At 54.9% G+C, this 26,698-nt stretch overlaps 10 protein-coding genes across 10 annotated transcripts; 5 read left to right on the forward strand and 5 right to left on the reverse strand.

The window, feature by feature from the left end:
- Window positions 1-220: 220 nt before the first annotated feature.
- Window positions 221-3,449, reverse strand: PG986_001438 (sulfite reductase flavoprotein component; the record flags this gene model as incomplete). Its single annotated transcript, XM_066837660.1, has 2 exons — window positions 221-3,351; window positions 3,380-3,449. The coding sequence occupies 2 exons, from the start codon at window positions 3,447-3,449 to the stop codon at window positions 221-223; spliced, it is 3,201 nt and encodes a 1,066-aa protein (XP_066706553.1).
- A 1,182-nt stretch (window positions 3,450-4,631) lies between these two features.
- Window positions 4,632-5,659, forward strand: PG986_001439 (carbon-nitrogen hydrolase; the record flags this gene model as incomplete). The annotated part of the gene is made up of 2 exons (XM_066837661.1): window positions 4,632-4,676; window positions 4,796-5,659. The coding sequence occupies 2 exons, from the start codon at window positions 4,632-4,634 to the stop codon at window positions 5,657-5,659; spliced, it is 909 nt and encodes a 302-aa protein (XP_066706554.1).
- Window positions 5,660-5,981: 322 nt separating this feature from the next.
- PG986_001440 (uncharacterized protein) lies at window positions 5,982-6,817 on the forward strand (the record flags this gene model as incomplete). Its single annotated transcript, XM_066837662.1, has 2 exons — window positions 5,982-6,280; window positions 6,349-6,817. The coding sequence occupies 2 exons, from the start codon at window positions 5,982-5,984 to the stop codon at window positions 6,815-6,817; spliced, it is 768 nt and encodes a 255-aa protein (XP_066706555.1).
- Window positions 6,818-7,450: 633 nt separating this feature from the next.
- Window positions 7,451-7,906, reverse strand: PG986_001441 (uncharacterized protein; the record flags this gene model as incomplete). Its single annotated transcript, XM_066837663.1, has 1 exon — window positions 7,451-7,906. The coding sequence occupies one exon, from the start codon at window positions 7,904-7,906 to the stop codon at window positions 7,451-7,453; it is 456 nt and encodes a 151-aa protein (XP_066706556.1).
- Window positions 7,907-8,914: 1,008 nt separating this feature from the next.
- On the forward strand, window positions 8,915-9,543 carry PG986_001442 (uncharacterized protein; the record flags this gene model as incomplete). Its single annotated transcript, XM_066837664.1, has 3 exons — window positions 8,915-8,966; window positions 9,026-9,219; window positions 9,304-9,543. 3 exons carry the CDS (start codon window positions 8,915-8,917, stop codon window positions 9,541-9,543), a joined length of 486 nt encoding a protein of 161 aa, XP_066706557.1.
- Window positions 9,544-10,917: 1,374 nt separating this feature from the next.
- Window positions 10,918-11,631, forward strand: PG986_001443 (ATP synthase alpha chain precursor; the record flags this gene model as incomplete). The annotated part of the gene is made up of 1 exon (XM_066837665.1): window positions 10,918-11,631. One exon carries the CDS (start codon window positions 10,918-10,920, stop codon window positions 11,629-11,631), a length of 714 nt encoding a protein of 237 aa, XP_066706558.1.
- Window positions 11,632-11,824: 193 nt separating this feature from the next.
- PG986_001444 (C6 zinc finger domain protein) lies at window positions 11,825-14,140 on the reverse strand (the record flags this gene model as incomplete). Its single annotated transcript, XM_066837666.1, has 3 exons — window positions 11,825-13,534; window positions 13,591-13,991; window positions 14,074-14,140. 3 exons carry the CDS (start codon window positions 14,138-14,140, stop codon window positions 11,825-11,827), a joined length of 2,178 nt encoding a protein of 725 aa, XP_066706559.1.
- Window positions 14,141-15,172: 1,032 nt separating this feature from the next.
- Window positions 15,173-16,783, forward strand: PG986_001445 (uncharacterized protein; the record flags this gene model as incomplete). Its single annotated transcript, XM_066837667.1, has 5 exons — window positions 15,173-15,351; window positions 15,412-15,726; window positions 15,778-15,795; window positions 15,843-15,908; window positions 15,964-16,783. 5 exons carry the CDS (start codon window positions 15,173-15,175, stop codon window positions 16,781-16,783), a joined length of 1,398 nt encoding a protein of 465 aa, XP_066706560.1.
- Window positions 16,784-17,039: 256 nt separating this feature from the next.
- Window positions 17,040-17,975, reverse strand: PG986_001446 (uncharacterized protein; the record flags this gene model as incomplete). Its single annotated transcript, XM_066837668.1, has 3 exons — window positions 17,040-17,146; window positions 17,226-17,539; window positions 17,647-17,975. 3 exons carry the CDS (start codon window positions 17,973-17,975, stop codon window positions 17,040-17,042), a joined length of 750 nt encoding a protein of 249 aa, XP_066706561.1.
- Window positions 17,976-21,566: 3,591 nt separating this feature from the next.
- Window positions 21,567-22,491, reverse strand: PG986_001447 (uncharacterized protein; the record flags this gene model as incomplete). Its single annotated transcript, XM_066837669.1, has 2 exons — window positions 21,567-22,088; window positions 22,111-22,491. The coding sequence occupies 2 exons, from the start codon at window positions 22,489-22,491 to the stop codon at window positions 21,567-21,569; spliced, it is 903 nt and encodes a 300-aa protein (XP_066706562.1).
- Window positions 22,492-26,698: the final 4,207 nt, after the last annotated feature.

Here is a 26,698-nt window from a genome sequence, read left to right on the forward strand (position 1 = left end):
TCCAACAAAGGACCGTTACTGCAAGGGTTCGAACCCGCTCGAACGAGGGAGCAATGTCAAAGAATGTCCCAAGCTAATGTGAGCAACTGACGAACAAAGACATAATCACAGAAAGACGAATTATCCGGGATGCTATCGGACAAAGGGCGCTCAATAATAGTCGGGTGTATTTGAGGAAATGGATCGGTCTAGATATAGCTCGCTTAAAAAAAAATCAAGTCTAGTAAACTTCCAGCACGTAACGGCCCTCCTCCTTGAGCCTGTCAATCTCCTTCTTCGAGTCGACCTTCTTGCCGCTGGTGCGGGCCTCGGTCTCAATCGCCTCCTGCAGGACTTCGGTCACGTCAGGCACAGGCCACGTCGGGCCGCAGAGGTAGAACGAGCCCTCATTGGTGATGTACGCCTTGACAATGTTGTTGATGGTTTGCCGCATCCTGTCCTGGATGTAGATCTTCTGCGGTTGGTCACGCGAGAAAGCAGCACCCAGGAGCGTGATGACGCCGGCATCGACGTAGGCCTCCCACTCCTCACCGTAGAGGTACTCTTCACGCTGGTGACGGGATCCGAGGTAGAGGAGGATCTCACCGATCTCCTTGCCCTGGGCCTTCTGCATGGCGCGGTACTGGACAAAGGCGCGGAAGGGAGCCAGACCAGTACCGAGACCAGCCATGATAAGCGGCGCATCATCGCGAGTAGGCAGCTTCATGACAGAAGGCTTGACAGATGCGGTGATAGTGCTGCCGGCCGGGAGGCGGCTCAAGTAACGGGTCGCCTGGCCATATCGGTCGCGTCCCTTGGTGTCGACCCAGTTGACCACGACGATCATGAGTGCAACCGCGTTGGGGGTGACCGCCTGTGCAGAGGCGATAGAGTATTCACGACGCTTAAGAGGGCCAACAAGGCGGACCATGTCGGTGAAGCTGAGACGGGCAGAGCGGAACTCTTCCAAGATGTCGGCATATGTCAGGGTGTCGACCTCGTTGCGCTTCTTGAACTCATCAGCGCCATCCGAAGAACCAAGTGCCTGCAACTTCTTCTTCTCCATCTCATCGCTAGCAAACTCGGCCAGAGATTCGTAGAACCGCTTGGGTGGCTTTCCGAAGATGTCGATGTTCTGCATCAGTGACTGGAACACGGTGCGGGTCTCCATAAAGTCGCCATCACGCCCGGGGACCTGTACAAGCTCGTCGCCATTCAGACCATATGATTCGATGAATTCCTGCACCAATTCCGGGTCGTTATCGGCATGAATTCCGAGTGCCTCGCCAATCTTGTAGGTAAGGCCAGAGTCGCCCAGATCAAACTCGATGTGGAAAATGTTGCGGTCATATGTCGAGGGAGTCAGTCTACGGTTCTCCTTGACAGAGATGGTGTAAGTCTTGACCGTCTGCTCAGGTCGCAGGCTAATCTCGGTTCCGTAAGCCTCTTTAAACAGGAGACCCTTTGCAGCGGAAATCCAGGTGCTGGTTTGGATGTCTTGTTCCACATCCTGCTTCTCGAAAGGAACGAAGCTGCTGGATTTCGAAGTAGCGGGAAGAGGAGCGGATGCCTCGCTGCTGGTCTCGGCCCATGTCTCGGGGACCTCGAGCTTGACGAGGCATTTGTCCAGAGCGTCAGTACACTCCTGCACAGCGACGCTGTTGCCCTCCTGGGTAGCCAATTGCTGCAGGGTCTCAGGCTTGAGATCAGGTCGAGCCACGCGGAGGAAAGCGAGGTCTACAAGCAGTCTGGCGAAGTTCTTGTCATGCTCGAAAGCGGTCGAAGGAGCCGAATCCAGGATATGAAGCTCTATGCCTCTAGCTTGGATATCCTTACGAACGGCCTCCGGGACTCGCTTCTCGACATCTTCGTCCTTGAAGTTCGGCAGCTTGAGTACTAGCTTGCCACCAGACTTGACAGTCTGAGAAGTAGCAACCTCCTTAAGCAGCTTCTCGTCGCCAACGAAGACAACATCAGCCTCTTCGATAGCGTATGGGGCGTCGATAGACTTCTTAGACGACCTCAGATCGGTTCGAACAACGCCTCCCTGAAGCAGGTTGTCATGAGTCTCGTTGACAAAGACGTTATGGCTAGAATCCCGGGAGAGCAAGTTGCCAACAACCATGGGTGCGTTCAGAGAGACAGAGTCATCCACATCCCAGAAGACGTACTGAGCAACGCTCTGCAGTTGTGGAAGCTGCGTCTTCTCGGCCGGCGCATCTTTGCCGATTGCCTTGAGGATGGACGCAGTGAAGGAAGAAGGCGTGAAAGCGTCCGCTGCGGCATACTTGGCATCAATCACAGTAGGGGCGGATGCCCACTTGTCAGTGAAAGAGACAGAGGTGAAGACATCGGAGTAAAGAGTAGACTGGACGGAGGCATCGGAAACAGCCGACGCGTCGTGCACCTGGCCAAGGACGATGATACCGCTGGCTGAAGCCGGAAGAACCTTGAGGAATGCCTCTTCAACAAAAGGTCGGTAGACTCGGACGCTCACGGCGCCAATCTTGAAGCCCTTGTCCGAGAGATCCTGGACTACCTGCTTGGCCAGCTGGGACTCGACGCTGCCGAAAACAACGACAACCGTCTCGGCCTCCTTGTGGCCGCTGTATTCGAAAAGCTCGTAGTCGGTACCGAGTTCGCCATTGAATGAGTTAAGCAGCTCAACAACCTTGCCGGCCGAGTCAAGGCGTTGGTTCAAGGCATCAGCTGCTGCCGCCACGGCGTTGTAAATCGTGGAAACGCCGGTCTCGCTCAGAACGTCGATGACGCGGGTGGTCTCACGGGAAGTGCGGACGCCGTCGTAGATGTGAAGTGTAGGGATGACCTTAGCCATCAAAGTAGCAAACAGCGACATGTGCTGTGCCTCGTATGCGGAAGAGCTGGAGACCAGACCAAGGCCAAGCTCCTCAGCCAACTGCATTGCGGACCCATACTCGGGGACAAGCCCGCTGTTGCTGGAGTAATCTGCAGCAGCAATGTGGGCGACGAAGGGGCTGGCAACGCCATACAGCAGAGCCAGCTGGTCGAGAGACGAGCGCAAGTTGCGCAGACTCAGGGACGGCGCCAACAGAGTCTGGGGGATGTGGCGCTTGCTCAAGTCAAAATCCTTTGAGAAGATGTAGCCAAGGGCAAATGCGCCGGCGCCGGTACGGGTTTGGAGGGGCACGACGCTGGTGTTGTAGCCATGGATGTTCTGGTCGTTGTTCTCGCTCCAGCTCTTGACAGCGACGTCGAGGTCGAAGGTCTCGGGCGAGTAGGAGAAGATCTTGTCGGAGAGCTTGTATGCGATCTGCTGTACGAGCAGCTGGCTGGTCACATAGGTAGGGGCCCGAGATCGAGGAGAGGGCGACAGGCTGGCCAAAGGGGAGGCTGGAGGACTGCTTGTTGAACTCGTTACGTTGGTCCATCTTGTCATTGGTAGGGAGGCGGTCGGTAGAGGCACCGCTCTCCTGCTGCTTCAACTGCATGCTGGCGATTTCCGGGGAAGTGTAGTTCACTCGCAGGGCTACTGTTTTTTTTCAGGCAAGGACAAAAATCAACGACAGGAGAAACGAATGAATAGAAACACGGCAGGTGTACTTCCGGAAAACGTCTGAAGTGCCAGGTCTTCAAACGGGCGCAAGTCTTGGACTTTTGTGAGGCGCAACCGTGACTGCGATACTTGAAACGGTCGAGTATCGATGCGAGAGAAGAAGACAAGGTCACGGAGTCAGCAGGAAAGAAAAACAGATCAAGGAAACCTACCCATAAGTAAGTCGCGGCCGAAGACGGCCATTCTTTTTACGACCGAGGGCGATTGCGCCATCGCAGTCCCCCGTGAATGGATGACATGCCATTCTTTCGTCGAGGCTCGAAAAGTTATTTGTGGACAACGGTTGAATAACGCCGTCGCAAATGCCCATGGCCGGAATCACGCAATTGGAGCTTAACCTAAAAGAGCCTGGCCCGGGGGCAGTTTTGCGACTTTTGCGAGTTTCGTCGCTGACCAATGCACTTTTTCGGCGCTGGATGCTGGATCAATCCAGGGGTCCATCGGATCTAGATAATCTGATGCACCGACTGCCGCCCGCCTGCGCTGTTGATACATGCAGCATTGCATACACCTTACAAATTACAATGCCATGCCGACTTAACACCCGCTGGAGGGCATTTCTTCGGTGTTTCCAGCAACGGTAGGTAGGTAGACCTGCCAGCCTGTGCTAGTCTCTCAACGGTCTGGAGGAGGGGAGAAGGCGAAACCCATGTATGTACGGAGACCTGCCTGTTACTGAAGGAAAATGACTTCCTTGTCTACGATTCTCTACATAGCAAGCCGTGGCAGGTCGTATGGCGACCATGCCAGAACCGAGCGGGAGTCGAATGGTCCAGCGAACCACCTTGTTTTTCTCATGCCATTGACATGTACATGCATTGATGGATAAGAGCCCCTTCGCGGCTGCTCGGTACCGAGAGCCGGGCCAGCCGCATTCTGGCCGCACCCCGCGTTCCCCCCATCGTGTCGGGTGTCGGTGCCCCACCAACCATTCCACAATCGAGACCCCTCATTGCGCCATCTGGCAATTGGATATCAAATGAGACGGAGGCTTGACATATGAACGCCAAGACTTGTGCAATCTCATCTTATCTCTTATACATGTCCCTTCCTCATCATGGCACCTGTATATAAAGTCGCTCTCATTCAGCTTCATCCCCAGGTATGGCTGCGATATCCATGAGGAAGCTCGGGGTGTTCAGGAGCTTCGGGGCCATCTGACGTCACCCAGGCTTCTTGAGTGAGTCTACCAACGTATTGCATTGCTAACGTCTCGCAAAGCCCGTCGCTCCCGCTGAGAACTTCGCTGCGGCGTCGTCCTTCATCAAGGATGCGGCAAAGCAGGGCAGTCACTTGGCCGTGCTGCCCGAGTACCACTTGACATCATGGGTGCCCGACAACCCCCAGTTCCGGCAGTCGTGCATAGAGTCCATGCAGTACCTGGACAAGTACCAGGCGCTGGCCAAGGAGCTCGGCATCTGCATCGTGCCCGGCACGATCGTCGAAGTCCACGCCGGCGACGACAAAAGCACGTCGAGCGAGGGCCCGTCCATGCTCAACGTGGCCTATTTCATCTCTTCCGACGGCGCTGTCGTAGGGAGATACCAGAAGAAGAACCTCTGGCATCCCGAGCGTCACCACCTGGTCTCGTCGGCGCACGAGCCGCACGGGGCTTTTGACACGCCACTGGGCCGCGTAGGCATGGTCGCCTGTTGGGATCTAGCATTTCCCGAGGCCTTCCGGGAGCTCGTCTCGGACGGCGCCGAGATCATCTGCGTGCCGTCGTTCTGGACCATGAAAGATGTCAACGATGAAGGCTGGAACCTCAATAACAATGGCGAGGCCGAGTTCCTGAACAGCGCGGTCGTCACGCGCGCATTCGAGAACACGTGCGCCGTCATATTCGTCAACGCTGGGGGGCCAGCCGAAAAGGGGGAGCAGACCAACTTTGCCGGCCTCAGCCAACTGGCTCTCCCGCATGTGGGCTCGGTCGGCCGGATGGGTCGCGCCGAGGGCATGAACATCGTTGAACTGGATAAGGATGTCCTGAGGATTGGTGAAGAGAACTACAAGGTTCGAGAGGACATGAAGCGTGAAGGTTGGCACTATGCCTACACGCGCATAAGGGAAGGCGGCAAATTGTAACTACTTCACCGTGAATAAGAGCTTTGATCAATCTGTAAGTAGTCAGTGTACGATGAATCAAGGGATCTGCTTCGGCCTCTCGATGTTTCACTCGACTTGTGTGATAAAAAGGCAGTCGCGTTGCCCAGCCACCACAGGGAGTGCGACGTTCATGTTGGTTGGCGCCTGCCAAAAACCCGCAAAGTCGTACCTACACTTCTGGGGACGCGTCAACTAGGTTGCATGTCCCCCATCTTCGTGTATCGTACTGGTTTTAAAAAAACAATGACACTTGTATCCTCACCCACCTACCACGTCTCAGACAACAACATCACCAACCACCATGGCGGGCATCCCGACCGACGCCGTGGCAGCTCTGACGACGGTCTTTACACCACCGCCAGGATGCGCCGACCGCTTCGCCGTCTTCATTGCATCGCCTACGCCCATCGGCGGCACCAGCATCAACCCGCCCAGCAGCGGCTGGGTTGATCCGTCCTTCACCAAGTGCAATCCTCCGCAGTACACAAACACCTATCCAACATTCAGTCCTGGCGTGTGTCCGAAGCAGATGAGCATCGTCTCCTCCACATCACTTGTTGATGGCGATAAGACAAGATGGGCTGGCGCCTGCTGCCAAAGGTGTGTACATTGATTCTCTCCCGCGTCAAGTTTGCTGCGGTGATAAAATGCTCACTCCTGTGAAACAGCGGCTTCTCGACGGCTGAGCTTGATCCGCGGTGGATCTGCACATCGTCTGTCACCACACCCATGCCCTTCCTGCTGGACCCGAACATCTCGACGGCCGACATCTACACGACGCTCTCTGACGTATGGATCGAACACGACCAAGTGACGGTCCAGTGGGAGGAGAAGGACCTCATCAAGTTCCCTGACAGTGTCGCAGCTCACTATGCATCAATCATGGGCAAACCAGCACCGCCACAGAACACAGGTACCACCAGTTCAGCATCTGGGGAGCCAGTGACACCGGCATCCTCATCACCAACGCCTGCAAGTCCAGCATCCTCGACGGAGCCAGGAATCATGGCTACGCCACCAGCCACACCAGTCGAACCATCTCCGTCATCGAGCCCCAGCTCCTTGACAACTAGAACTGCATCGAGCAATGGGTCTGCTCGGGCTCGTCCTTTCAGGTTCCGAAGGAAGCATGCATAGTTGTTGGAAGAACTTGGTACTCCCCCTTATCAGGGTTTTGCGTAGCTAGAATGAACTTCAGAATGACGGACAGCATACCTACCTATGTCTCCTAGACCAGGATAGGACCTCAAGGTCATGATTGTCATGAGAGGGTGATCATACCGACAGAATAATTCCAGAAAGCATTGTGACTATCACTTTGACACCGTTTCCGTCAGGTCTCTCATCCTGCCACAGTCTTAAAGCCAAGAGAAGCAATCATCTCAGAATTACTGGTTGTAAAAGTCCACCTCATATAATTACTCTCGAGGCAACGTAAAGTCGCCAATCTCATGTTTTCGGTATAAACAAAGAGTTTCCAATGCTTTCAAGTATGCCCCATGCTTTGTAAAAGCAAATGAATACAGATACGATGCCACATATGATCAAAGGACAATAATTATTGGTGATGTTTCTTGGCGATATGTACTTTCACGGATCAAAAGGTCGTGGTTGCTTCCAGTGGTCTTGTATCATATTGAGTTCACCACAAAAGGATTACGAGCTTACATCAACAGAAGCCATTTTACTCATGAGCTTGGTCCTATTCTAAACTGATTATGCCACTGCTATCAGCAGAGTTGGCTCACTTACCTGTGGCTTGCGAAGACCTCAACTGGGCGAGGGCTCCCTCTTCACGCAACGGGCCTCCCTCTCGAGTTCATCAAAGGCCTCATTAGCATCCTTAATGAAAGCCGTGCAATCATCGCACTCCTCGACGCAGGATATATGATCCATAACTACCTCCTGGGTGGCCTTGCCTCTCCGTTTGCAGATCACAGGGTTACCAGTGGTTGGGGAGACACTCTTCCCGCATCGAACGGGCAGCTTGATCCAGTGCTCGCAGGCCCAGTGCACGAAGTACTGCCCACAGAAGCAGGGTCGGTCCAGATCTTTGCTTTCGTTGTTGTTATTGTCTTCTCCGAGGGTGTGCCAGTACTTATACTTGCTTCCGATCTGCCACTTGATGACTTTGTAAGGTTCGACTATTTTCTCGGCCGCTGCTGTTCCGATGATGACGGCTTTGGTGAGGTCCGGTCGGTGGGAGGATACGAGGTAGTTGACCATGATGCGTTGTTGCAATGGGTGGGGATGAAATCAGATGTGGGATCTTGATGGTTCAGTTCGTTATTAAGGGACGGTAGTATCGACGCCAGTTACTGCATCCGCCCGGAATATATATTTCTATCGTTAAGTACAACAACGGCTAACAATGAGAATGAATACCATAGCCTCTGCTCGCACATTACAAAGTTGTCATGACAAAGAGTTCTATCATGCTGGGTTGAACAATGATAGGGACGAAGGGGTGATACCAAGGGTACCCCTTGATCACTCAATACTACTGGCAATGGCAAGTAGGGCAGATCCTAAATTATTGTCCTCGTGGTGTGCATGTAACTCATCAGAAGAAGTGAAAATTAAACAGTAACAGTGAATGTTGCCTGTGGACCTACCCCGGCCATTGTCCAGCCTATCCCGACCAAGCCAGGAAGTCACCGACTTGTCGGTGTCGACATCAGGAGTCACTTCGAGGTATAAAAACTATTTTTGAATTCTTCTGGATCAGAGCCAATTTGTGAAACACATAATGAATATACTGTCCTTGAGAGCTGTACTCAACTCCCTATCTAGTATATTTTGTTAAAGCAGAGATTGAGCCCGTCCGAAAAGACTTGTCTCACCTATTACCCAACCATGTCTGACTTGTCGATGCTTGAGCGTCACACCTCGAAGTGCTCTTTTGTCCTCACATCAAGATAAGTCCCTGGGCCTTCAGCGTTCGAGAACCCCAGCCTGATAATTACACCCCGAAGCCACCACCGACAATTATGGCGCTTCGTTCGGGAGGAAGGGGCTCTTCGAAGAAGGGGGGATACAGGAGATGGCATCTTCATCGCCGTCATGGGGATGATGGGCGTGGGGAAAAGCACTTATCTCGTACTGCACCGACGAGCAGGTCAACATCGGCCACAACATCCAGTAGTATACGCAGCAGGTGCAGGGCTTTCGGGTGTCGCGTCTTTGGGTCTTACGTGACAATCCTACCTGATCGACACACCCGGCTTCGACAACATGGACCGCAGCGACACCGAGGTGCTCAAGGAGATAGAAGACTACAAGTCGAGTATGCAGGACGCCATTGTGGACCGCGACAAGGAGATACAAGAATACCTCTGACAGCAGGAAGCCTATTCCCGGGCCGAGCTCAAGCGGCTCGAGCGCGAGCGCGCCAACATCAGGATCAGCATGGAGAAGCTGCACCAAGAGAAGATGCAGCAGCTCGAGCGGTACCGGGAGCGCCTCGGCAGCATGCACCTCCAGCACAACAGCACGCTCGAGGAACTCCACAAGAAGATGGCGCGCCTCGAGCTGTGCAAGTAACGCTGCACACTGCACGCTACACGCTACACGCTACACGCTACACGCTACACGCTACACGCTACACGCTACACGGGATCCAGCTAAACGACGAGGACGACCTCGGGCTGCACAACGGCATGTTTCATGCCGGCCCTTCCTGCACCACGCCGGAGCCGACCGGTCAAAAAGGCGACGAGACCCCGTACAGCTTCGTGTGCGAGTGCGAGTGCGAGTGTGAACGGGCTTTTGTCGACGCTCACGCCATCTCGCAGCACAGGGAACACAGGAGCTGGTCGGGTGATAACGAAAGCAGCAGCAGCAGCCAATGCAAAGAAAAGTAGATCGGCGTCGCGGGAGAGGATGACGACAAATGGTCGATCCAGGGGAATGCCGACGGTAGACTAAAGCCAGACCAGGAGGCGGCCGACGACAATACGAGCACGCGTGCTGTTGGAGCCGGTTACAGACCTGGCCTGAATGCCACCCACCGAAACGTCGTCAACGTTGATATCCATCTCCAAGAATGCGGTAGTGATTGTCAGTAGATAGACAGGTTCCAGGGAGATTCTGTTACACCATAATGGAAACGAGGTGATGGAAAGGATGAAACTGGTAGCAGTGACGATGCGAAAGGCCCGAAATGCTTCGGACGGGTGTCGGCCGTGAAGTCGCACCGGACAAGAACCGTTGCACCGCTAGTTCAGAGTTCAGAGCCCAATTGCAATTTCGGCCAGTGGGGCCGCCGGTTAGGCTTGTTGGCTGCTGAAAATGGGCTTCAGCCAGGCGCTGGGTCGACCTCCTAAACTCCTGAAAGCGGCATTTACGCCTTGCCACGTCGCTCCCCTTATGGGAATCTTTGGCTATGTAAGTATATACTGGACTCGTGCCCAGAGTGTAGGTGTAGGTGTAGGTGTAGGGCAGCAACGTACAAGTGCGATCTTAGTAAGTGCACTCGTAGTTATGCCTGAGATTGATCATTGGGAGCGAGTCGGACTGTGGAGCTATCCTACAGAGGGGTTTGCTAGCCAGAAGCAGCAGAAGCCCTCCCAGCAAGAACAGAGAGAAAGCCCAGAAGGCTTCTACGTCGGCTCGGCATCAGATGCAAACCCTCTCCTCGGTTTTTGCCAATCCTTCAGCAATATATATATACACATATATATAGAATATATAAATAGCGACAAAGAACAATGGGGACGAAAATGGAATTCGGATATAATTCTTGGCGATAGGCGATCCCACTCCCGGATGCGCATTCTCGGTCGTATTCATAGGTCCCCTGCGAGTCATTCCCGGGCGCACTCTGGTCAAATTTTTCTCAGATTTGATGATGATCGGTTGTTGATCTGGGCTGTTTATGGGGCCCGCTGGGCATCATCGCCATTTTGAAGTGCCACACAGGAACGGGGGGACACGAACCAACCAAAACCCTCCCTACGCGCTGCACCCTGACGTCGGATTGGCCAAGGGCAGTCTGCAGTCATTGCTGTTTCTGCTTTTAATAAGTACACGTTCGCGAAATTAACAGAGGCTGCTGCATCGCACGACTACATTTGCCTTTGCATCTACATCTACGCAGTTCAGAAGCGCGTCGCCGACTTTCCTCGAGTAAAACAGCGATGGGTAGTTCTGTGGACCAAATCCAGCCCGACCATATTCAAACTCGTCACCCAAGATAAGCAGCACAGCAACAGATAAGCAAGCAAACCAAAACCAACATGGGTCTCCTCAGGAAATCATCCGAGCGAACGGCACCGTCCTCGCCGCGGCAAGAAGAATACCCTCCCGCATCGTCGCCAGAGCCGCAGCACCCTGGAACCCCGCACCCCTTTCCCCCCTCCTTTGTCGTCTACAGCATCAGCCCCACGGGCCGCCACTACATGCTGGGCGAGACCGAGACCAAGCCGCCCCTGTACGCCGTCTCCTTCCACGCCGGCTGGACGGGCCCGGACGTCGAGCTGCACAGTGGCCTCAACGAGACGGACCCGCCCCTCGCAACCGCCAAGCGCGGATCCCTGATCGGCGGCGACAGCGCCACCATCAAGCTGCCCGGCCCTCCCGACGACGGCGACCACAGCAGCGGCGAGACTGTCAAGGAGCACGTGACCACCTCGGGCGACGACTTCCCCTACCCTAGCTACGACTTCACCATTGAGGTCGGGGGCCAGCGCGAGAAGTTCGAGTGGCAGCACGTCGGCATGCGCACCGGCTGGCAGCTAGCCCGCCTCTCCACCAACGAGGCCGTCGCCCACTTCGAGTGGACCAACCTCACCAAGAAGGAGCTCTACTTCTCGTTCGTCGGAAGCGGCCTGATCGGTGCCCTCGGCGAGCGCTGGGCCGTCATGGCCGTCATCACCGCCATCAGGGCCTGGGATCGGGTGAGGCGGAGGCAAGGTTCCGGAACGACGGCGGCCATTGTAGGCGCGCATTAGTTTTCTTCTTTTTATTTTATTTGCTTCTTTAGCACAACACAATATGATACCAAATGTTATACTTCGTTCAATACTTTCCGTCCTCGATACGTGTAGGCGGGGTTCAATCTGTGGCTACAGATTGGCCGAGGCCATATTGCAATCCTGAAAGCGTCAGAAAGTGGTGATGAGTGTAAAGTCCGAAAGAGAGCTTTCAGCCTACGAGTAGATCGAAATCGAACCCGAATAGCCCAAGGGTGTCCGACCAATCTGGGCTGACCTCGTCTGACCACGCCGGGTCGGAATCCGTGACTGGCTGGGAATAGTCCGCCGAGGCCAAGCGAAGCAGCTCCGAGCAGTCCTGAAGACACTCCGTCAGCTGCGACAGGGCTGCCGGAAGCGGATTTGAGGAACCGGCCTCGAGCTCTTTGATGTGGACCATGGCGGCCGACAGCAATAAATATCGCTTGCAGCTCGGCTGTCCCAGCGCGATGATCTGGCGCAGCTGGCCGAGAATGTGCCTGAGCGTATCGATTAGGGGCTGTCGGCCCGCCTGCGACATCTGGATTAGAGGATCGGCACAAGAAGTCGGGGTGGCCGGTTCGCCCGGTATCCGCAAGCCTCTTTCCTCCTCGAGCTGGGTGACGACCTCGAGGCCCAGATGGATGACGACGTCCTGGCTCAGCGGTCCCTTGAACAGGCCGCTTCCCCTGATTGCCATGAGACAGAACTCGTCGGTGACCTTCTGGGGCAAAATCAGCCCGGCCGCATGAGACGAGACGATCTGGCAGCACTCGAGGCAGGTTTTCCTGGCGAGGTGGTACCGGGGGTCCTTCCTTGCCTGGATCCCGAATGGTCGATGCAGAAACAAGATGTACCGCCGTAGGTAGCTATCCAGGAACTTTCGATGAAACTCACAGGCGTCACGATCATCGCAGTCCTCAGTGCCCGACATCCTCGAGTAAAAGAACGATGCGATATCGCGACACTGCATTTTCAGTTCCTTCCCCAGCTCGATGGTTTCCTCGTAAGACAGCGGCTTCTGGATGCCGTTCATCCTGCGCACAGCATACAGACGACGCACGAGTGACTTCTGAAGCAGGAGTTGGGTTGACGAGTCGGTGAATCCTGATACAGAAGAACGAGCCTGGGGCATTTCTTCCGAGTTTGGCCCGAACTTGGCGTCACTCAGGTTTAGAGGTGGGCGGCAGTTATAATCGTCCGGTGTGATCAGGAGCGGAAGAGTGGTATCCAGCGAAGTCATGACAGTGAGCTCGAGGACTGTGTGCCAGATTCGGCGCCGCAATTCTCGCTCAAAGGGGCCGTACACCGAGAAGCCATCGGGGTCCAGGTGCAAGCCCATGGACATGGCAAGCTTCATCATCGAGTCTGTCGATATCGACGTTGCACCGCCCAAAGAGCTGGCTTGGCGGAGGAGCACAGCCAGACAGAAAGTCTGCACGCCATCGAGGCACCGTGCCGTCTTCTCCATCGGGCCCATAAGCCACCACTGCACGGCATACAGCCAACTCTTGGCGAGGCCGCGAATGCGTCCGGACTCCGCCAGGTCTTGGTGAACCACGGCACCCAAGCCAAGCACCATGGAAAGCTTCAATATGAAGCCTGTGCTAGGCTTGGTGCTCCCGGCCCAGTAACTATCATACTCTTCATCGAACGCGTCCCTGTGCAAGACTCGGAAAATGGGCTCGAAGAAACGCCAGTAGTTGGATAGTAGCTGATCGCATGTGGCCTTGGGCGGCAAGGTACCGGCCAGGCCGGGTAGTGGCTCATTCAGCTCTAACGTGCGATGGTGCTTGAGGGAGCTCCTTCGTGACGCGACTTCCCTACACAAACTTGCCATCCCTTCTTGTAGCCCGTTTAGAGCAGTCGGGCCCAGGAACTGCAGCTTCTCTATAAGGTTGAACTACGAGCAACGTCAGCAGTGAAAGAAGTGATGGATGGTGATTGAGCGTCCATTACCTGTGCAAGTGCATGCACCCAATGGGCCCGGCCGAACAAGCGAGTCTTGTCGGTCTCTAGCGTCCCGACGCGGATCTGCGGCCGCGGGAACAAGTCGGAAGAGCTGTTGTTGGCGTTGTTGTTCTTGGCCTGGTCTCCCGCGCCAGGCGGGTGGTAGCCCGCCGAATGAAATTGCTCTCTTCCGAACTTCAGGGAATCCAAGACAATGGCGACGTCCGCCTGGCCTTCCGAGTTACTCGCATACTGGGACGCCCGTCGCGGAGCCTCGGACGACGATGCTGCATCTCTTGTGGTGTTTGGAGAGTAGGAGCATTGAAGTGCACCCCTCGAGCGTTTGCAGGGCCGGCACGGCAGCCCACGGTCGCATCGAAGCTTCCTTTTTCTACATTGCTCGCAGCTCTCTGTGCGGTATCGAGTCAGTGTTCCGAAATGGGTTGGATCCAAACTGCTTGAAAGGGAAAAGGGGATAAGAACATGGCGTACTGGGTGAGCGGCGGCGGGTTCTGCGCGCAGGACATTCAACAATCTCCGGCACTTCGGGGTCGGTCATGGTGCCTCTCGAGTTAGCCAGCAGTGAGAAGTACTTGGTGATACTAGAGCGAAAGAAGATCTATAGATTATTGGCAACATCTCGGGGGGTTGAAGTTGTCCTGGGCAATGCCGAGAAAAGCTCGGGAATAAGAGATCTGACCTCGGGGTTTGGATCACCAAACCCGGTCCCGACCTTTGGGGGCCAAAACCAAGATTCCCCACTAACGCGCCCCAAAGTGACGCCTAAACACTTCAGTGCTTACTGTCGAGCATCCCCCTGTACCTACATGTATGTACATAACTTGGCATTAGACTCCTGCTGTTAATGCCAGATTCCAAGGGCACATTTGAGGCTGTCTTTTTGATATACCCCTCACGTTGGTTGTTACGAAACAGTGCCACGTTCCTTTTCCAACCCCAATTCGATACCTAGTCTTCTAGCAAGAACAGAACATTCAGCGTCGATATTACCCGATAGGTTCATGTGCATGCATGTACTTTGCCATTGAGCGACGGGCATGTAGGAATACCTACGACTGGCACTGGCACACGTGACCACCATACTATAGCAACAGCCTTCCGGTGAAGTCACCATCCGGCGGGACTGGCATACTGCTAACAGACACGCCCGCTTTAAGCGACGAGCTGCCGCTCCGGCGGGGAAGAAATCTGGGGTCAAGACCGTTTCCGTTCGGAGACAGGGAATCCCGCCAATCCTGAGTCTCTGCAGCCCGGGGGCCAATGCCTCATGTTACACTGGATCGTACCCCGTGGCGGCTGTTCTCTCCCCTGGCGTGACATCATGCTACCCTGCAGTGCTTTTCTCCGACGTTTACTGCATGCTTCCGGAAGATGTCGTTGCGCTCCACCATCAAGCCTTATAAGACCCCCTCTTATTGCGTCGGCATAGAGAGGGTACCGACAAACGGAAATGCACATGCAAGATGTACATGTTATATAAAGGTGTGACCGAGCTGACCGAGTAGATCGTCTAGCCATCCAAGTGTTGACCATCACGCCTCTATATACCGGCCCCTGAACCTCGCCCAACATGCAACTCATTCTCTCATTGACGACGCTAGCCACATGCGCCATCGCTGGAAGCGTGCTGCCTCGAGACTCTAACACAGCTGTCGAAGACCTCGCTGCTACAAGGGGTAGTCCGAAGCACTGGGCCTCGGGCTTTATCTACGGCATTCCTGACAATGAGGACCAGGTTGCCCAGCACTGGTAAGTGTTTGATCACAGTCATCCACACATCTAAGGACATCGACTAAAGTAATGCACTAGGTACGAAGACATCGGCTTCCGATGGGGCCGCACTGGCGGCGCGCAGTACGGCGCGCCGAAGAGGGGCTGGAATTGGGGCCGGACGGAGTACCAAGGCCGACTGCAGTCGACACTGTCCAACTACCGCAGCATGCGCAAAGTCGGGGCCGAGTGTATCATCTACCCGCACGATATCTGGGGCACCGACTCGTTGAACTCGTCGAGCTACTGGCCGGGTGACAATGGAAACTGGCAGCCCTACGAGGCTTTCGTGAAGGCCCTGATGGAGGACCTGGCTTCAAACAACGCCCTCGAGGGGCTTGTGTGGGATATCTGGTGAGTGAAAGATCAACAAGAGAGTGGCAATCCGACTGATGTCCATTGTAGGAACGAGCCAGACATAGAGTGAGTATCTCACCAACACGCCTAAGCCATCCACTAACGCAAGTTAGGGTATTTTGGAAGCGTGACACGCAGCGTTGGATCGATCTCTACATCCGAACCCATAAGATCCTCCGGTGAGCCTTACTCGTCCCCCATTCCCCATCTCTGAATGTGCTAACATCAAACCAGTGCCGACTCCCGCTTCGCAAACGTCCCCATCACGGGCCCAAGTCTCGCCTGGCGCCCCATGAGCAGCAACAAGTGGTGGACCTCGTGGCTCCAAGCCATCGCCGACGCCGGGACCGTGCCGGACCAGTACTCGTACCACCTCGAGGGCGACCTCAACGCCCAGGACAACGACCCGCAGTACACGAATCAGTCGCTCGGCGCGCTGCTGCGGCAGCACGGCCTGCCCGAGCGCCAGGTCAGCATCAACGAGTACGCCGCCTTCAACGAGATGATCCCCTCGGGCTACGCCTGGTGGATCAGCCGCCTCGAGCGCTTCGACTGGATCGGCCTGCTGGGCAACTGGCAGGGCGGCACCACGCTGCACGACCTGTTCGCCAACTTGCTGACCAAGTCCCGGAACCCGCGCGACTACGGGGCGTCCGACTACGCTGCCGCGCCCGGGTACCACGTCTACCGCTACTACGCGCGCAACATGACAGGAGTGCGCGTCGGTACCACGGGGTCCGAGGATGGTCGGTTCGACGCCTACGCTACGCTCGGCGAGGACCGCGTCCGCGTGCTGGCAGGGCCCAAGGTCCGCTCCGGGCAGTGGAAGGTGCAGGTCGAGGGGCTCGCGGCCGCGGGTTACGCTGATGCGTCCGGGTCGGTCGACGTCGAGTCCTGGGAGTTTCAGGGGTCGAACGCGTTCGCCGTCACGGGCCCGCCCGCCTACAAGGGGGTCAAGACGTACCAGTACTCGTCCGGGTCGGTGATCATTCCCGTTTCTCAGACGAATAACTATACGGCTCATGCTTTTGAAATCGCTGTGAAGAAGGGCTAGCTTTGGAGGCTGCAAAAATTGTTTCCGGTCAGGGCTCAGGTTCATTTGTGTCTTTGGTCAGAAGTTACAATGATATAGCTATAGGCGACGTCACTTGAAGTGTCTTGTAATGCATTGCAAACAGGTGACATTACTTATGTCATGCGCGCTCCACCGTTCAGGGGTAATTCTTAAAGCTCACTTAGCTAGTATTCAATATCACATTTATCTTGCGGCGCTCTACCAAGATAAGTTGGCCTTATTCTCATATAGCCCACTATTCGAGTATGGCTGAGGTATAGCGCTGCGTCGCTTCTGCGCTGCCTTTGGTTGCATTCTTGATCCAACAGTTTCCACCATACGTGTCGGTGGCGTAGGAGACATCTACAGTGGAAGGGCAGGCGGTCACAGGTTAGTCGGTATATCTGTGCATGGCCCAAGCAGAAGACGGGCCAGGACTTACCAGCAATGAACACGGCCGCCACGCACTCGGACGAGTTCCATGCGAGATTGTAGGCCACACATGCGCGTAAGCAAGCCTCCATGGTATACGATGTCAGGCCCATGAGGTCTTGGGACTGGGGGCTGTGGTAGTCCCGGCCGCAGGCCAGCTTGAATGAGCGGGTTTCGTCCCCGATGACCACGGCTTGGGTGCTGCCGTTGAGCTTTTGGCAGTCGAGCGCAACGGAAACATCGGATGTGGGTATGCTGAGATACGGCGATGTCGCAGAGCCGCCGGAAGCTTCTGGGCTGTTGGAAGGACATGCGGACGCCCTCCTAACCGAAAGAACAAAAGCTCAAAAGTCAGTCTCCAGAGGGAAAACAAACCGGCGGTCTCGTGTCTTTTTCTATTGGTGTCTGTAATTCGGGAAAACCACACGTACTGTACTGCCAAGGACCCTCCCGCGGCACCGCCAACGGCTGCACCGATGACGATGAAACTCAATACCAGGGAGAAGATGAATGTCGATCGTTTGATGCCGCAAACGCTCCTGTGGCTATCATCGTGTAGTGGATGCTGGCCACCAACATGAGAGGCTGAAGACAAGGTTGCATAGTCGGCACGCGAGATGGCGTCTGCTGGTCCGTAGTATGCCGAATTGTACGGCCCCGGAAAGGCATGGGTTGAACCGGAGTAGTCATGCTGACGCATAACCTCGGGCGGGATGGGTTCGGGCTTGCGGAGCGGTTCCAGTGCCTCGCTTTCATGCATGGCTCATACGGTCTTGAAATGGTATATATGATTCGGAGACATAGGCGCGACAAAACAAGAGATTGAAACAAAAGGTAGGAACCGGCTATATTACAGAGCCGTCCTCGGCCACACAAGAGAAAGACAGGAGGCAACCGGGTGTGACAACCTGCTCTAGCTCCGGAACACCATGTCATCCTAGAAACTCTTTGGGTCGACGATTTATCGGGCTCGATCCAGAGCTAAACGGCTGTGGTCCAGGATACAGACCGAAACGGCCTGGTTGCTTGGGCAAAGGTGAAATGTCGGAGGACTAACCCCCACGGTAGCAATCTGATATGCAGCCCCTCGCTTATCGGCTGCCTCGCGCTGCTTTCGAGAGCAGTCACACGCCAGGAATGATGGTTCACAACAGCGAATGCATCAGTCGGCAATTAGCTCGTGTTTCGCTGTAAGACATTGCCGGATATCAGGCTTAACGCTCCCCGTGCAATATGATACCGGCATTGTCTCTCTACCGGCCACAATCACCCGGGTTGACGTCAAGTTCGGCGATATTCTGTCCAAACATGATCTCCTTGGCCATTGGACGACAACTGCAGAAGAAAAGAATACCCGTCAGGGATTGGTAAATGCCCACCAACCCAGCCTCCAGAACTGGGTATCAGAATCATGGCTCTTTCAGGACTTCCGGTTATGGTCGATGTATCAGTCGTAAGGGATACTCCCTATGACTGACCTGGATTTGATCTCTACCCTACACCCTCATCGTTGGGCGTTAGCTCCTCTTCATATCAATAGTGATACATAAGCCTAACATGTAGCACATAGCTGTTGTGCATGTTGTCAGCCATTGATATACAAGCTCTAGCATAGAAAATGCAACACCAATGTGAGTGGGCTTCACAGTAACTCTCGGCGAGAGGGGCAGTCTGAGGGACCAAGGGGCCATCGCCAAGGTTCACAAGGGGCAGATGTACAATCTAGTTGAAACATCAAGGCATAGTCAACATTCCCATTGTGTCATTTATCTACCCCTTTTAATTGAACCTCACTGACTAGGCATTCGCACGTGTAAATACGTTCTGTGCTGTGACCTTCCTTGACCCTACATCTATATATTTGATTGAACTCTCATTATGCATATGTATGACACTATGACACCAGTTGCATATCAACGCCAGCCACCAGCCCCCTGCCTGTCTCCTTAATCACGAGGCTTGATGCTTCTAATCTGTCAGATTAGGAATAAACCGGTGTTAGTCTTCTGCGTGTGGCTGGGTGTCTTCAATCATGAAATCAAGCTCGGACGAAACCGTTGAACCAATGCTGCCTCTCTCCGAACTATAACTTAGGAGTGACGATGATGGTAGCAGTAGGGGAGCTACATAGCGACAGTACAATGCGTGGCGTCGTCGGTGCGGTCGCCACACGGTCCATCCGCGGGCTTGTAGATGGCATGAGAGACGGAAACCCTAAAATCCCGCCCCGTCTCACTTCCCTCTCCCTCCCGGGCTCTCCGACTCTGAGACAAGCCCGGTTCTAATCTTGGAGAACAGAGTTCTGGGCCGTACGTGGGGGTCCAGACAAAGAGGGGCAAGGAGGTCGTCGAAAGCAAGAAAGAAAAAAAAGAAATAAAGCCGGCCATTTCTAGTTCTTCTGATTGGCTCAATTACTTGGAGAGACAATGACTAGACAAACACCCCCCTTCCCCTTCCGGGCTTGTCGCTAAGCGAAAGAAGAAAGAAGAAACAACGAACAGCAAGCTTCGAAAGATCTCTAGTTGTATTCTAGTGGTTGGGCCGAGGTCCGTTCGTCTGACTCGGTGCCCACAGGATCGTCTCTGATCCGATCGGGAAATCCATGAAAAGCCCCCTAGCAAAAGCCTCTGCCGCAGCCCATGCCAATGATGGAATCCCAGAAGGAGAGGGAGGCCCTTTTCAGGTCTCCTTCGCTGGAACTGCCATCTATGCTGCAAGGCGTAGGGTCATTCCACCACTGGCTCTTTTTGTTCCCTGGTGCAGCCGCATGGGAGGACTTCCAGTAACGTAACTGTGTCACATGGCATGTCACCTGCGCCTCTGTTAAGCTTGTCATCACTGCCCCGAAGTTTCCAGATCCGGCGAAACGGCCTTTAGTCAAGGATTTCGCTCCAGGTCAGTGCCTCCCGATCCAACTCGGAGTCTCGCAGATCACGATTGCCACGTTATTCGTTCGCTTGTGCCGCCCCTGAGCAGGCCAACCAACCATATCGGTCATCGATCTGCGCAAATAGCCATATTAGCAAGTGACAAGCCGTCACCCATGCCTAAATAGGGAACATGCTATTATCGAACCAAGTACATCAATTGAGAGTCAGGGCAAGGGCCGTCAAGCACGGTAAAGCAGGCTGGTACATACTTGTAAAGTAGCTGCATATGTCTCTTCATGACTCATGTCGCCATATCTACCTTCTCCCCACCCGTATGAATCGGGCGAACCTCCTTAGATCAAGCATGACTTCAAGCCTCTTGTCCCAGCCTCTCTCTCCTGAATCCTTCCCTCCCACACCGGCCACAAAAGGGCCCGACCACGAAAAGCACGTGTGGCGTTAAGAGTACCTAGAAGGGAGGAGTATGGGAGAAGAGGAAAACCAAGCCTGCAAAGAAACCGAGCATGCCTCGGGGGGCATATCCCTGATACCAGTCACGGATTCAGGCAGTAGCAGTAACACATTTGGCCCTGCATCCTTCGAACAGTTGGTGACACCGAAGCTCAGGTAAACAGTCGCCTTGGTCAGCTAGCCCCTTATTGGCTAGGTCTCAATAACCTCTCCTTCTCTAGCTAGCTGTGACCATACTTGCCGATCTCCCGTTGTGCTCGACGTCATCAATGAAATTGGCAGTATATAAGTAGCTCAGGACACAGGAGGAAACCGGGAGCTAGGCAAAGTGCTTGCCGAATAAGCGTGGGCGCTGCGCTGTGTAGTCATTACTGGCAATTGAATAAACCAATTAGAGATTCTTGATACTGAATTATGAAGAACATGGTCACATTTGAAGGCAAAGGTTGGATAAAAAGAAGAAGAAGAAGAAGTGTGAGCGATAGACCGCGAGAGAAGACTCGCGAGTTTGATTGATAGTTTAAAGACGCTACCAGCTATCCAGCAGCCGCCTGTAGCATCATCATCATCATATCCCTACAACCATGAGTCTGTTGTCTCATTGGCAAACCTCTCTCCATCGATCCAGCAGTACCAAGTAGTACATGGCCGAGGCGGGCAAAAGAAAACGAGCGAGCCCGGAATGCTCTCATCAGCGACCGTGTGGCACTGGTCTTTCGCCTAACCAGTTTACCTCTCCTCCTTCGTGTGTGAAAAATCCATTGAAACGACCGTGTTGTGCGCCTCGCAATGCAATGATGAAAAACCTCCAAACCAGCCTCGGCGCGCTACCGTCATCTTGGTATCATGGTAGGCGCGGGCTTTTTGTAGTCAGAACTCCGTAGTTGTTGTTCAAAAGAAAAATTCCCATGTCAAAACGACCGTGTATGCTGTTGTGATATATCCCCCTCTTCCTCATCGGTATGCCCCCAGAACGAAGGGGCACGTTAGTAAAAAAGACGACATTAACATTAATCGGGGTTGGCAATGTACAAGCGACCGGAGGTGAGGGTCATCTTTCGGTCGTCCACGCTTCCGCGTCTCCTCAGTTCTTCGGGATTCTTAACGCTCTTCTCTCTCGTGAGGGCGGCGTTTAGTAGGCTGTTGCTGGCCAGCTTGGCGGCGCTGGGCGCCTTGAGCTCAGGTAGCGCATCGGCCTTCTCGGCACTGCTACCACTGCGTGTGCTTTGGGTACGACCCAGTTCTATAGCATCATCGCCCACCTGGTATTCTGGCTGCTCCTCTGCTAAGCTGCCAGGTCGTTCCGGCGTATCGCTGGGGCTCCATTTCCTGCCGCTCTGGGACGCCATACCGCTGGAAGAGCGATAGGCGGCATTACCGCGACGACCGCTGTTGGTGCTGCTGCGACCGCTGCTCCCCGTCCTACGGTGATGCAAGCGCTGTGCAGCCAGGTCCTCTTCGTCGCTGTCCTCGCCCTCGACCTCGGTAGCACTCAGACGCATGGGCACGCCGCCAACGCCAATGTAGTTGTTCTCGGGGGGTGTAGCCGACGACGCCGGGCTTGCCGTGGTGGCGGATCTTTGCAGCGACCTTGGCGGTGCTGCTCATGCCCGTCGAGGTGCGGCCATGGCTGATGACGCTGGTGACTTCCTTGTTCGCTCGCTGCTTGGCGGCGCGCTGTTGGGCCTGCAGGCGGGGGTCTTCGTACTGCGAGCGATCGCACCAGACGGTGGCCTTTTGCTTGCGCAGGAGGGTAACGTAGCTGGTGGGCTGGCCGGTGCCGGATCGAGACGAGGTGCTCCGACGCGGCAGATCGCTCGTGGGGGAGGTGCGAAAAGCGGGAGGAGGGGGATTGCTAGAGACGGTGCTGAAGGTGTTGACGGAGGGCGAGCGACGGCTGTGGCCCATGCCGGCCGGTGGTTGTTGTAGATGCATTGGTGTGGGAGCTTGTATTTGGGGTGGAAATACAGAGGAAGAAACTGTTCTGGTGCGAGAATGGCCGTAGATTTGAGGAGACGGGTCCAGAGGTCTCCTCCGCTCCCCTAACATCGCAGTGACGTGGGGATTGGAATGTGCGAGGGGGGTGTATATTTATTGTTTGGGAAGGATGTGGTTAGCCCCTCGGCTGGCGCAAGTGCTCGGGCGAGAACAAAGGCGTGTGTCTTGTCTCGCTCTCGCTCCCTCTCTCGGGTGGTATTTGGTACACTAGGAGCGGCTCGCCGGAAAAGGGACCTGCGAGGGATTTGGTAGAAGCGTCTGCGGGCTGCGAGGTCGGTCGCTCTCAGCTCAGAAATCCTTTTTGTCTCGTACTCTCCGTTGAGGGGAAAGTGCAGGCATGGGAAATTGGCCCGCGAAATGGGAAATGGTCTTGCGGTGCTGGGCTGGGCAGCTTGGGCTTGGGCTGACGGAAATGCCCACCAACAAAGTTGCTCCTGGCTGGCACGTACGGTGGTGTACTTGTACTGGACGATCAATGGTTTGGTCGACGGGTCGGGACAATTAGAAACAGTGGACCGGTCTCAGTCAATCGATTGAATTGGTGATTCGCACTATTCACTGGGCTTAGTGTGTGTGCGAGTGTGAGGTGGCAGGGCCGCAATGGGTGTGATTGACGACGGCGATGCTGCTGGGTTGATCACGAGTCGCAGCAGCAAACAGGCCGGCGTACAGAGGAGGAGGGATAGGTGTAGGTTAGGTAAAGAGAGAGAGGAAACAGTCGAGTAACAGCAAGTCAGCCGGTGGTGGTGGTGGTGATATGTCTTGTATTTGACTTGGGCCTTTTGCTTTGTGGGTGGATGCAATGCCACGCCCAAAGCAAGCGCACAGCGCACACACAGCGCATGCTGAGAGGGAGGAAAGATGGAAATCAACGTTGCATGGCAAGTTGATGGGGCCCTTGTCGCGCTTGTCGCCCTTGTCCTTCCTGGCTGGTCCTGGCCCTGGTCTTGGTGCTGGGATTGGCTTGGAACCGGGGCTCGGTGTATCTATTCGTACAGTACAGTGCCCTCCCAGTAGAAGATATACTGGGGAGAGCCCTGCCGGAGGGCACCCACCAAACACCAGCAGCAGCCCACGTTCCTCGCCCTCTCTGTTGTGTGATGAGATACATACAGCCGATGAAATGGGCACGGAGACCTGGAATTGATAGCGGTTAGTGGGCTGACAGGCGCCGGAGTGGGGAGCGGCCAAGAGGCAACAAGCGTCGAATCGACGCAGAACTGGAACTGGAACTGCAATCAATTCCCTCGTACAGCTAGCTCTAGCTGCTGGCCTAGCTCGAGGTACATTCCCTCTTAGTGGCCAAAGATGCTTTTCTTCGCTTTTTCTCTTGCCTTCTTTCGAGTGGGGGAACGAGCTGCTCGTCTCCAACAATAGTAGTGGTTTTTTTTCCCAGCCAGCCAGCAACGAGGAAAATAGCTACATGGGCCCCGGTAATATCCTCAAGTGCCCGCAGGACTGCCCAGTCGCTGCGTGAAGGACTGCGCCGGTAGCTTGGGAGGCCTTCCAGCCGGCGTTGCTGCTAATGATCCTCCTGCAAACCTTCGCCTCCCCAAATCCCCCATTCGTGGGCCGGGATGGCAGCACTTACCAAAACGGACAGTGAGACAGCCCGGGCCAGTCACAGTCCAGGTCTCTACGAGTCTAGGCGACAATCCATTCCGAGCTGGGGTATCCCACGGACAGAAACTTTTCTTTCTGTAGGATCCTCCGCCCTGCAGCCGCTTGGGGATTCGAGAATGTCACAGTGCAGGCATACCGATGGTCACCGACAGAATAAGCTATGTATCTCTATCTATCTGAGGTATGCGCGCATCTGTGTATGATACGGCAAAAAGCTCCCGTCGTGCGGCGTGCCGTTCATGCCGGCCAATCTTCCTCAAGCTTAGGTGTTGTGTTTGTATGAAGCGTAAGACGCCTCGCCCAAAGCAAGCCAGAAGAAAAAAAATGAAAACAGGATTGACAAAGACCAGACGCCGGTCGTCACAGTCGGGCCAATCAAGGCATTCGATCTAGTATGGTGTGGCTGATGTAATTGTCGTTCGACAGTCAAGCTTCGGCAATCCGAAATAGTTAATCTCGATGTTATCGTGACGTTTTGCAGCAAACTGGCAAGCTGGCAGCGGGGTGCTGCTGGGTCGCGTCTCGGAGGTCAAATCCAGCTCCCCAGCAACAGTAATGAAGGGTTCAGCAGGGAACGGTTAGCTGACGGCGAGGCACGGAGGACCCTGGATCTGACGTAGATCTCTTTGCCCGCGGCCTCAGTCCTCCCTCTTCCCGCTCTCTGGGCGTTTCACCTCACACCGTGGTGGAGAATACGAATTTATGAGGCATGTGTTGAGACGGAGGCGGTGGGATGGGCTGTGGCTGTGGCTGTATTGGGCGGAGATGCCGAGTGGTCGTGGTGCGACTGGCTACTGGCCTTCAGCCTTTTTTTCTACAGCCCGTTTCTCCCTTTGCGCAAGAGGTATCCACCTCGTGTCTGCCTGTACCAAAAACCAACTGACCCGAGCACCGATCTGATAACTCGTTTAGGTCAGAGAGCCGGGCCCGAGAATGCGAAGAGGTTCATCAATGGTGCCGCCTGCCGAAGCGTGCGGGACGGGAAAAGATGAGGAGGAAGAGGAGGCGAAGACACAGAGCATCACTCACTGCCTTTTCCTTTCGCGGGCCTTCTGGTCGAGTGGTGATGTGATAAACCTATGGCAAGCGAATAGACTTCGAGGACCGGGGTGTGCGGCGAGACGATGATACACGGAGTACTTGGCAACTACTTTCGAATGCGTGCTACTTACATACCAGGTAGGTACTTACTGCTCTGGCCTGGGTTACTCTGCCTCCACTTGCCAGTTAGCGCGAGAGAAACAGTGCAGCTATGGGAATGTGGTCAAGATGGGAATCCCGATTTGACGAAACATCCATACTCATGCTGACACTGGCGTCGTCGCGTTATCAGGCTGGCTCAGATATGCAAGCAAGCTCTCGACCGGAAAACCCTGGCTGGCTGAATTTACGCACATCTGTCCTGCTAGCCAGCTCGACCAGCCTGCCATGCCAGTCTACAAGTGTCTAGCAGTCTAGGCGAGATGTAGCGCAGGCTAACCCCCCCCCAATCCTCGCTGGTGGGTTTTGTTCATGTTTACATGATACGGGTACTCGGCTATGCATTGGCTGGTTCTCCCGTCGAGTCAAAAGGAAACACGGCGACGGGCTTTACTCAGAGACGCCGCCGTCACGTATATTGCTTGCACAGGTCCGTTCCTCCTTTGCTATGCACAGCCCATGGCGGTCGGAGCATGTGGACGACGGGCATTAGCTGACAACTAGCTGGGACTGGGGCCGAGTGAAACGTCGTGACGTCCTGCTAGCTTTTGTGTTTCTTTTTTTCAGGTCGACGAGCCAAGGTATGATGTCGAGACTTGTGCGCAAAGGCCAGAGAATGGCCATCTTCGGCCGGGCCAAGAGCGGACCCCGCGCCCGCGCCCATGAACAATGTGCCCCTGGCCCTTAATTAGCTCCCTACCCACACTGGGCTGATGAACTCATTCCCGCGTTCATTGCAATCCGAGAGAGAAAATAGAACAGGAAGGCGAACCGTCCGACATGCCATGGAAACTTCAATAGTCGAGAGGCGCCGGCGTGGTGGATGGATGCTACCTACCCAACTACATACCCTACCTAGACTAGGTGCTGTCGAGGGATGCTTGCAGTGCAGCAGCACGGCGGATGGGCGTGCGGGTTTCTGGGGCTCCGGAGTCGAGACCGCCTCAGTAATCAACCCTGCCGGTCACGATACATGCAGCACCGCATGCATGCAAAATGCAGCCAAGCGGAGAATGATTGTGGAAGCTCATCGGTATCTGGTTGGATTCGGCCATCTTTTCAGCTCCCCTCGTGGCTTATCCATTACCGCATCCGGATCCTGGCCCTGCGATTGGACGGCCGGGTACATAGTGCACCTGCTTTTTTGTGGATGCCCTCAACCTAGAAGGCCTATTATCCGTGTTCGCCAGCCTGCCAGCCGCCGGCACAGCCATTGGAGAGACACCTACATAGATGGTAGGTAGGTTGACTGAGATAAGCCGTCAGCAACCTCCATCAACGCAACTGCATGAAAACAACATCATCACTCACCCTCGACTGA

This window comes from Apiospora aurea, assembly GCF_038362705.1.
Source record: "Apiospora aurea strain CBS 24483 chromosome Unknown utg000001l_segment0_segment0, whole genome shotgun sequence".
Classification (NCBI taxonomy): Eukaryota; Fungi; Ascomycota; class Sordariomycetes; order Amphisphaeriales; family Apiosporaceae; genus Apiospora; species Apiospora aurea.